The 9,951-nt window shown below is 40.7% G+C and overlaps 1 protein-coding gene across 2 annotated transcripts; it reads right to left on the reverse strand.

Annotated features, from left to right (window-relative positions):
* Positions 1 to 251: 251 nt before the first annotated feature.
* On the reverse strand, positions 252 to 9,327 carry LOC137430070 (uncharacterized). Of its 2 annotated transcripts, XM_078780124.1 has the most exons (6): positions 9,068 to 9,327; positions 8,718 to 8,898; positions 6,501 to 6,618; positions 4,498 to 4,609; positions 1,147 to 1,483; positions 252 to 1,055 (listed from the first exon to the last, which is right to left on the reverse strand). In XM_078780124.1, the coding sequence occupies exons 2-6, from the start codon at positions 8,731 to 8,733 to the stop codon at positions 676 to 678; spliced, it is 963 nt and encodes a 320-aa protein (XP_078636250.1). In that variant the 5' UTR covers positions 8,734 to 8,898; positions 9,068 to 9,327; the 3' UTR covers positions 252 to 675. The 2 variants fall into 2 exon arrangements, with proteins under 2 accessions (XP_078636250.1, XP_078636251.1); XM_078780125.1 differs by having other exon boundaries at positions 8,718 to 9,327.
* Positions 9,328 to 9,951: the final 624 nt, after the last annotated feature.

Raw genomic sequence — 9,951 nt, forward strand, 5'->3', positions numbered from 1 at the left:
CACCCTAACCGCTAAGCCCACAAATCCTCCTCACCCTCCCAATAAAAGGTAAAGATTCCCTTCCTTCCCGATTATGAAACCCATTTTTAAAGGACTCTTCAACTCGTTTATTGGTAACTTAGCAATGAAACCGTTTAGACGAGTTCATGTCCAGCCCAGAGTGCTATTCAACAAGTAAAGCAGAGCTTCCAGTGGAAAGATAAAATAATCAGATATAAACAATAGAAAAAAGGAAAGCAAGACAACACTGATCTCAAACTTTTTTCTTTTTAAACTCATCCCAAAGTGTGAAGTTTTTCTTTTCCATCCTTCAGATGCATCTTAAAGTGATCCAAGACTTTGTTTTCACCTTTCAACTGTTACAGGTAAATACCATTATCGATACATTTGCCAATACAAGAGATAGCTTCTATGCAATTATGCAGAAACAGTGCTAGGCAGGTTAAAGCTGTATGGCAGGGGAGAAATCTTTCCCATTGTAAAGAATTTGTTTGTTGAAAGTTAAACAAACAGTAATTTGCAATTTTTGTTGGTGTTTGACTTATTTACATCAAAAGGATGAATTTCAAGTTCTTTAGGCATTGTCGCCATTGCAATGTCACTCCGTTTTTTTTTCTTTCATTCAGGGGAATTTTGTTTCAGTGCTGCATTCTGACTGACAGACTTCCATAAGCATCAAAGGCTGGCAGGAGTATCCTTGTAGTTCTGGCAGTCTTTGACTTCGTCTGTAGCCAAATTCAGGCTAGTGGGTAAAAATACTTCCTGTGGCTTTGGTGTCAGGCCTATATGGGTGCCCAGTGCTGAGTTGTACACAAAATGAGACTCTGGTGGAATTGGATATCCCAGATGTGTGTTGTGTTGAAGACTGGAAGATTCTTCAGACAAGAAAGGAGTCTGGAAAAATTCATAATGAAAGGGTGGCTTGGGAATTCCATGAGTGTGTACAGCTTGGTGTGACGGAAAGTTTTGCTGGAACAGGATTCCTTTTCCGCCAGCCTGGTTTGGATAATACTGAGAACTCGGAGGTACTGTAAGACCGCATTCCCTGGAAAAGCCTGCAGAAACATTTGGGGTAAAGCAAACAATATTGAAGTATTTTATATTAGTGGGCAACCAATTGTCTGTGTAGGCTGCCTTTCTACTGACCTGTATCATGCATGGACTGACGCATCTGATGCTCATTATCTCTGTAATGAAAGGACGTTGTAGCTGTGACTTTGCCCTTGTGCGCTGGCATGGTTGTCAAGTTGACTGAACCAGTGGGCCCTGCAGTAAAAGCACTGTCAGCAAGCTGTTTGTTTGGATTGGTGTTGTAGTGCTGCGTAGAACCACAGGCGAAGCTGGGAAAAGGTGGCAACAATGTACTTGTCGGCTGCCTGGACATGCTTTGGACCTTGTGACGGCGCAACCAATATTGGCTGCTGCTGGCATTGGTGATAGCTGGTAAAAGCCGTTCGTTATCACATTTCAAATTCTGCATGCCCTGAAAGTAAACCCAAGGTAGCTATCATGGATAAAAGTCAAGAAACAAAATGTAAGTACAACTTAAGAAATTAGGAAATACCAAAAAATATATTTGAGATCGGTAGAAATGTAGACCATTGTAGTGCAATTAAGGAGACAATAAGTAATGTATATTCAAGGCATTGTTGGCTTTACTGGTCACCAGGACAACCAGAAAGTTATAAGTGGTTAAAATGACTGATATGTTTTTAACACGGGGTGAATCATATGCACACGAGCATCTTCAAGTTGCAAAACCATACAAAATGCAGTAATGTGAGAGAAAAGATGAACTGAAACTGGGGTACAGAGACTTGACAAGGGCAAAGTGGACCCAGAAGGACAAGGGGCATTCTACCTTGTTATTTTGAAAAACTGAATATAATTGTAGCCACAAGATAAGGTGCCTTCTGCTTCAACAGGACTGTAGCCAGCCTGTGGATAAGGATCCTGAGATCTGTGTTTGGTAAGGGTTAAATATAATGGGAAGAGTAGTTGTTATGCTCACAGTTCACCAAGATAGAGTGTTCACTCATGTTTTCACCATGCTTTGTTTTGCAACAGATTAGTGTGTGTGCCAGGACGTTCTATCCATGATATTTTCCAGTTAGAGAACCGCAACAAGATCAAGGCTCTGTAACATCCCACCATATGCAGCACCAACTATCCAGATCTGCCCTGCCAATCGGATGAAAGGTGCATTTAATGTCGTAACTAAAAAGTACAATATGACGCGAATGCATCAATGAATGTGCCTCTGCCCATGTTCAATGTCAACACACTGTTACATTTGATCTCAATTAAAGGTCCCATGAAAAAAAAATCTATGGTCCCTCGACAAAGAGAGCGCATATGAGAGAGAAAAGAAAGCTAAGTAGAAGAGAGAAAGGTGAAGAAGAGAGACAACTTCAAATGCTTCCACCTCGAGTTATGGTCTGCAAAATGATATTTAAAGAGCCCGTGAACATTGACATGTTCAATCGCAAATTAAATTGGTTCATCTTTGTATTACAGTCCATAAGTGTGTCAAGTCAAGTATAGTTGAAATCTCTTGAGTGGTTCTTAAGTTATTGCAGTAACATAGATTTGCAATTCGAGGGAACTTGATCTAAAGTCTTTGACCTTTTGAACCCCAAAAAGAATCAGTTAATCTTTGTATTACAGTCCATAGTTGTGCCAAGTTTAGTCAAAATCCCTCCAGCAGTTCACAAGTTATCATGGTACGGTAACTAAAATCTGCTACTTTCAGCTAAAAGTCCCATGACCTTTGACCCTTTGAACCAAAAATCAAATCGGTACATCTTTCAATCAAAAACATCTTTGTACCAAGTTTTGTGAAAATCCCTTCAATGGTTCACAAGTTATCGTGGTAACAAATTTACCATGGACAGATTTATTTTTTATACACTACCGGTCAAAAGTTTTAGAACACCTCAATTTTTCCAGTTTTTATTGAAATTTAAGCAATTCAGGTCCAGTGAATAACCTGAAATGGTAGAAAGGTATATATATACCATACACATACCATTATAACCCTTAAAAAGTGTAGGTCTTTCCTTTTGAGAAATTGCAAAGAAAGCCAAGGTGTCAGTGAGTACAGTTTCCTACACGATCAAAAGGCACTTGGAAGATGGATGAAACTCTGACAGGAAGAGGTCTGGCAGACTCAAAGCCATAACAGAATCAGAAGACAAGTTTCTGAGAGTCAACAGCTTGCGTGATAGGCGGCTCACAGGACAAGAGCTTCAAGCACAGCTTAACACTGGTCGAAGTAAGCAAGTCTCAGTTTCAACTGTGAAGAGAAGAATTCGAGCTGCAGGTTTCACAGGTCGGGTGGCAGTAAGAAAGCCATTGCTAAGTTGGCAAAATAAGAAAAAGAGGCTTGCCTGGGCCATGAAGCACCGCCAGTGGATTACTGAAGACTGGAAGAAGGTCTTCTGGACCTTGAATCAAAATTTAAAATCTTTGGTTCATCACGCAGGGTTTTTTTGTACGCTGTCGAGTAGGCGAAAGGATGGTTCCTCAGTGTGTGACACTAACTGTCACCAACCAACTGTCACCAACACCAACAATATGGAGGAGTAAGCGTGATGGTCTGGGGCTCTTTTGCTGGATCCAGAGTCAGCGACTTGCACAGAGTAACTGGCACCCTGAACCAAAAGGGCTACCACAGCATTTTGCAGCACCATGCAATACCCTCTGGTATATGCCTCGTTGGTCAGGGGTTCATCCTACAGCAAGATAATGACCCTAAACACACCTCCAGGCTATGTCAAAACTACCTTCGAGGAAAAGAACAAGACGGTAGGCTTCAAACCATGGAATGGCCAGCACAGTCTCCAGACTTAAACCCATCGAGCTGGTTTGGGATGAACTGGACAGAAGGGTGAAAGCAAAGCAACCTGCAAGTGCAACACATTTGTGGGAACTTCTGCAACAGTGCTGGGAAGAGCTTCCCGAACAATATTTGATTTCCATTGTAGAAAGAATGCCATGAGTGTGTTCGGTGGATATATCTGCAAAAGGTGGCTACTTTGCTTAGTCAAATTATTTTAAATTAAATTAAATTTTGTTTAACAAAATGATTCTATGATTTATTTTTTATCTCCAATTGTTTATTTGTTCTATGCTTAATAACAGAGTACATTGAGACATTAAACCGTGTAAATTTCAATAAAAACTGGAAAAATTGAGGTGTTCTAAAACTTTTGACCGGTAGTGTATGTACATGGGCTAAGGCTCATAATGAAACACACACACACACACACACACACACACACACACACACACACACACACACACACACACACACACACACACACACACACACACACACACACACACACACACACACACACACGACTATGACACTACAAACTGAGCGCTCAGGTGCACCCAATTTCCTTTGGTCATCCTTGAGACGTCTCTACAACTTGATTGGAGTCCACCTGTGGCCAATGCAATTGATTGAATATGATTTATAAAGAAACATACCTTTCTCCATAAGGTCCCACAGTTGACAGTGCATGTCAGAGCAGAAACTCTACCATGAAGTCCAAGGAACTGTCCGTAGAACACCAGGATAGAATTGTGAGGAAGTATAGATCTGGGGAAGGGTATAAAACACAGTGAGCTCCAACATTAGGAAATGGAAAGAATATGGAACTACCCAGACTCTTCCTAGAGCTGGCCATCTGACCAAACTTGGCAAGAAGGACCTTGGTCAGGGAGATGACCAAGAACCCAATGACCACTGACAGAACTACAGAGTTCCTTGGCTGAGATGGGAGAACCTTCCAGAAGGACAACAGTCTCTGCAGCACTTCACAAACGTTAAAGTGACCAGATGGAAGCCACTCCTGAGAAAACGACATGCCAGCACGTCTGGAGAATGCAAAAAGGCACATGAAAGACTGACAACATGAGGCAAAATATTCTGTGGTCTGATGAAACGAAAATTCAAAAAAAATGGCCTGAATGCAAAGCGCTACGTCTGGCAGAAACCGAGCACAGCTCATCACCCATGTAACACCATCCCTACCATGAAGCATGGTGGTGGCAGCATCATGCTATGGGGATGCTTTTCAGCGGCAGGGACTGGAAGAAGTGTAGGGATAGAGGGAACAATGAATGGAGCCAAATACAGACAAAGCATTGATAAGAACCTGCTTCGAGTGCAAAAGACAGACTTCGGCAAACATTTGCATTCCAACAGGACAATGACCCCAAGCATACAGCCAAAGCAACACTGGAATGGCTTCAGAACAAGAACGTGTAAGTCCTTAAGTGGCCCAGCCAAAGCCCAGACTTGAATCCCATTGAGAATCTGTGGAAAGACTTGAAGATTGCTGTTCACTGACGCTCCCCATCCAACTTGACAGAACTTGAGCAAATTCGCAAGGAAGAATGGGAGAAACGCCACAAACCCAGATGTGCAAAGCTGATGCAGACATACCCAAGAAGACTCCAAGTTGTAATCACCGACAAGGGCGCTTCGATTAAGTATAGTATTGACTCGATAACGGAGTTCAATACTTATGTAAATTAGATATTTCTGTATTTCATTTTTAATTGTTTTGTGAAAGTTTCTAAAATAATTCCACTTTGACATTATGAAGTATTATGTGTAGATCAGTGACAACAAAATCTAAATTAAATTTATTATTATTCAGGCTGTAACACAATAAAATGTGAAAAAGTAAAGGGGTGCTGTAATTCTGAAGGTGCTGTAGCCTAACAAATAAATATTTGTAAGTTTGAAGGGAAAAGAGTAGTGGGCCAGAGGCAACAATGCAGCCATCTTTGAATGGTCAAATATCGATTCTCAAATTACTTGACCATCCATTTATTACCCTCCCCAGAGGAGAGGATATTGCATTTGTGTCCGTTTGTCTGTCTGTCCGTCTGTCTGTATGTATGTCAGTCGCCTACAGGTCACAATTTTCAACCGATCTTCACGAAACTTCACCAAATAGTAGACTTGGTCATAAGCAAGAAGCCTATTGTTTTTGGGGTCAAAAGGTCAACAGGTCAACATAGGTTTGACAGAATGCCTCGGAGTCAAAGCTCGTTCGGCAATCCGTTTCCTTGGAAGATTTCAGTCACCAAAAACACGACAGTACCATACCCAAAATAAAAAAATTAAAACGTCGCAGCAGCCCAAATCTCCAGATATAGAGAAATTTGTGCACGTATAAATATGCTGCTGCTTACTTTGACTCCACCTTCACTTATGGATATATTAAAGTGGACAAATCTATGCAAATGGGAAATCCAAATGAGAAAGACCCTCAATTGAAGGGACAATGTGGAAAAGTGAAAGATTAAAATCAAGTACCATGTCACTAAAAAGACTCTGCAACGAGTATCCATTATTTGTCCTAATATCATGGCACTGTTGCCAGCACACAACCCACTCTTACCAACACCTTGTCAATATACGAAGTCGCTCAAAGAAGCATCACAATACATAGTTAAACAAACTAGGAAAACTGTACCTGGCCCTGGAGATTGTGTGGAAGAAATTGGTTGGAGTATGACCCATGGCTCGAAACCATTTGAAATCCCTTGTGATGATCTGGAGATTCATTATTATAGCCAAACCTGGTCCAACCCCTGCGTGCATGCATGATGATCACAAAGATGCAATAAAATAAGATTTTAAAGATGATCATTTGAATAATGAATGTTGCAATAAAATAAAGTTTGGGGCATTGTGCAATATATTTTTCAATTATAACCTCTTAGTCCTGCAGCTAAGCTAAATATAGCATAACAATTGTGCATTTTGTGAGGAAAGCACCAAATTTGGCACACTAGTAGACTATCATATTATGAAAAGATCTGGATATTGGGCCATCTCAGATTCAGAGATTTGATTTTTGCAAGATTTGCAGATTTTGCAGATTTTCAAGCTGAGATTGCAACGCCAGGGATGGCCGACTCCTCCCTGCGAGCTGCCCACGTCACCCGCACAAGAAGAGCTCATCAAATCACTGCAGCGGCACTGCACATCCTGCAACACTGTGCGTATGAACGCCACTGTATGACATATGCTGATGATGCAGAAGACCTGCCTGAGTTCGAAGACTGGTGTCACCAGAGAGGAGAAGACATTCCCAACTTTCAGTACTGGGCAACTGTGCTGGAACTAGAGATGTTGGTACTGGTCTTCGTGCGTTCTCTGCGGCAGGCTTCATTCACGATGTACCTTGATGCCCTGACGGAACTGGTCCCATGGTTCCATGCATTAGACCACACACACTATGCCAGGTGGGTCCCTGTTCACCTAAGGGACATGGTTGCACTCCCAATGAAGCACCCAGATGTAGCCAGAGAATTCAGGGCTGGCAACTTCACTGTACATAAGACGAAGAAGGTGTTCTCTTCGATCCCAATCGAATCGAAATCTTGCAAAAATCAAATCTCTGAATCTGAGATGGCCCAATATCCAGATCTTTTCATAATATGATAGTCTACTAGTGTGCCAAATTTGGTGCTTTCCTCACAAAATGCACAATTGTTATGCTAAGTTGCCCCACTATCTGTGAGTTACTCACAAAGTTGTGCTACGGAGGAATATTTTGGAATTACGTTTTATACACTAGACATTGTAACTGAAGAAACATTTATAAAGATCAAAACTGTTGTATTATATTGCAATAATATTGTCTGCTTCAACCTGAAATAGCAAGTTTGCATTCGTTTTAGCGGTGGCATAGTAAGAATGAAGGTTTCTGTAAAAGTGGAAAATTTCATGCTGCATTAATTTTCACACATTTCACGCTACAACAATGAAGTGCAAATGTAACAATACATTTGCCTTTTTTAGAGAGATTACAGTACCATAGTGCACAAAGAATGTGCACACCATATGTATACAGTTATCTATGGAAATGGAAAATGTTTTCAATCCAGTCGCACCATTGTGAGTAGCAAGAAACGTGCCTGGCCAGTGCGTGTGGTGTAGGTCTACACAGTTCACAACTATAGTACTGCACTTCAGCATCCACAATTCAACATAAAATGTGCTTCGTTTTTACTTTTTTAGTTGGTTTCAAAAGCGGATGAACTTCAATGTTTCCTGAGACTTGTAAACCTGTTCGCACGAAAATTTGCACTTCTAAATTATTTTGTACTCTCGGACCCCGACATTCGCGGGGAATACGTTCCTGTAAAATGCCGCGAATGTCAAATCCGCGAATGTTGGGGCATTGTTTCAATGGGGGAAAAGGGGGATAGGTTCCCGGCGGTTCACGATTCATGAGGGGAAAAAAATCCTGTGACAAACCGTGAATACATCTGCAAAAATAATGTTGAATCGCATGGTTGCACATGTTCAGCAGTTTTACGTGATTCGTGGAAGATGATTTTACAACTGTAATGTGCATGGCTGGTGGCAAAAGGTTTATGCGTGGCTAGAAGTGGTTTTATGTGCGACCTGTGGAAGATGCTTTTAGAAGTGTCATGTGCGCAGCTAGTGAGAGATTGTTTGTTTTTTTTGCCCTCGCAAAAACTCAGGGCACAGGACCGTGAATGTAGCAGGTGGTATTTTATCAATCGCAAATCCGCATGGTGTGTGAATGTTGGGACCGTGAATGTCGATGTCAGACTACTGTCAACATTCAGAGACGATAAAAATGGTTTCTGGCCACATGATTGTACAAGGTAAACGTCACCAATAATTAAAAATGCATTAAAAAAAAAGATCTTACATCGCCGTTTGAGCATCCTTCATCAAGCCATCAGCTGCCTTGTCAATAACATCGCCCTGCTGCAAGTTTTTGATGAGGCAGGCTGGAAGTTGAGTCCTACGAATTGGTGGAGGACTCTCAAGTGGTGGGGAAAAGGCATCCCGAAGAGACGAACAATTTCTATCTGGACTATGTATCTGTTCTGTGTAAACATTTAAAAACAACTTGGTAAACAAAATTCCATGACAAATGGTAAAGCCATAAAATGTGCTCCTTGTTTTTAACAATATTTTAAAAAGTTTTCAGAATACATGTCATGTTATTACATTGTGTTGCCCTCAGAATTTTGTCTCATTTAAAGGTATGCCTACCTGCTACGTGGTTTTCCAATCGTGTACAGCTGGATATCGTAGCATTCTTTCCCTCATCAGGGTTACATGCAGCTCCAGACCCTTGTTTTGAGAAATCATTTTGCTTATCTGGAGCCAGTTTTGGTCGAACAGGTTGTGTGGGCCACAGTACGTTTGTCTCCTTCCTTCCCAAATAACACGTGTCTAGGCACAGCTGCCTGAAGGACAAACCTCAAGTCAGACATTAAACATTTTAAATGTTTAGCATTCAAAATCTATCAAATTTGGATTTTCATCCAAAGTAGATTTTTCATTGCCATTAGCTACAGCTGGGCTGCGCATCTGTTTTATTGTCATCAAATCAACTTTTTGCACAACACTTTTCTACTAGGGTCTGCTGTCTGGCCTGCACATGATTTATGTACGAGCTCCACCACGAGACTCCGATCATTTCTTTAAATGCTGATGTAGGAGCTCACGTATACATGTTTGACATGTTTGGAAAGGTCAGTAAAGGGAGAGGAAGTATTTTGAAATGTCATTTAAAAGAAGTTTTGATTAGAATTAAGAATCATTTAGCCATGTAAGCAATAAAGAAGCAATGATTATTTCATTTTTTTCTTCTTCTTCAATCGCCACTTGCATTTCTGAATGATGTCTGGTACAGTCATGTGAAAAAGTAAGTACACCCCATGTGAAGTTTTGACTTTTTCAACATATTTCAACATACAGCTGTTTGATCTTCATTTCAACAATATTGATAGATAAAGGTGATATAATATAACAAATATCATGAAACATTTACATTTTGTAGTCCATTGTATAATTTAAATAAACATGAATGCAAATTTCGCATGTGGAAAAAGTAAGTACACCCCTACATTTATCACTACTTCAAATACTTA

Source organism: Myxine glutinosa, chromosome 6 (genome assembly GCF_964187855.1).
Source record: "Myxine glutinosa chromosome 6, kmMyxGlut1.1, whole genome shotgun sequence".
Classification (NCBI taxonomy): domain Eukaryota; kingdom Metazoa; phylum Chordata; class Myxini; order Myxiniformes; family Myxinidae; genus Myxine; species Myxine glutinosa.

Excerpts from the sequence above, each read along its gene's own strand:
- LOC137430070 (XM_078780124.1), bottom strand. Across the intron at positions 1,484-4,497 it reads GTGGGACCTTATGGAGAAAG|GGCATGCAGAATTTGAAATG; the intron begins GTATGTTTCTTT and ends GTTTACTTTCAG. Across the intron at positions 1,056-1,146 it reads TCAGTCCATGCATGATACAG|GCTTTTCCAGGGAATGCGGT; the intron begins GTCAGTAGAAAG and ends ATGTTTCTGCAG.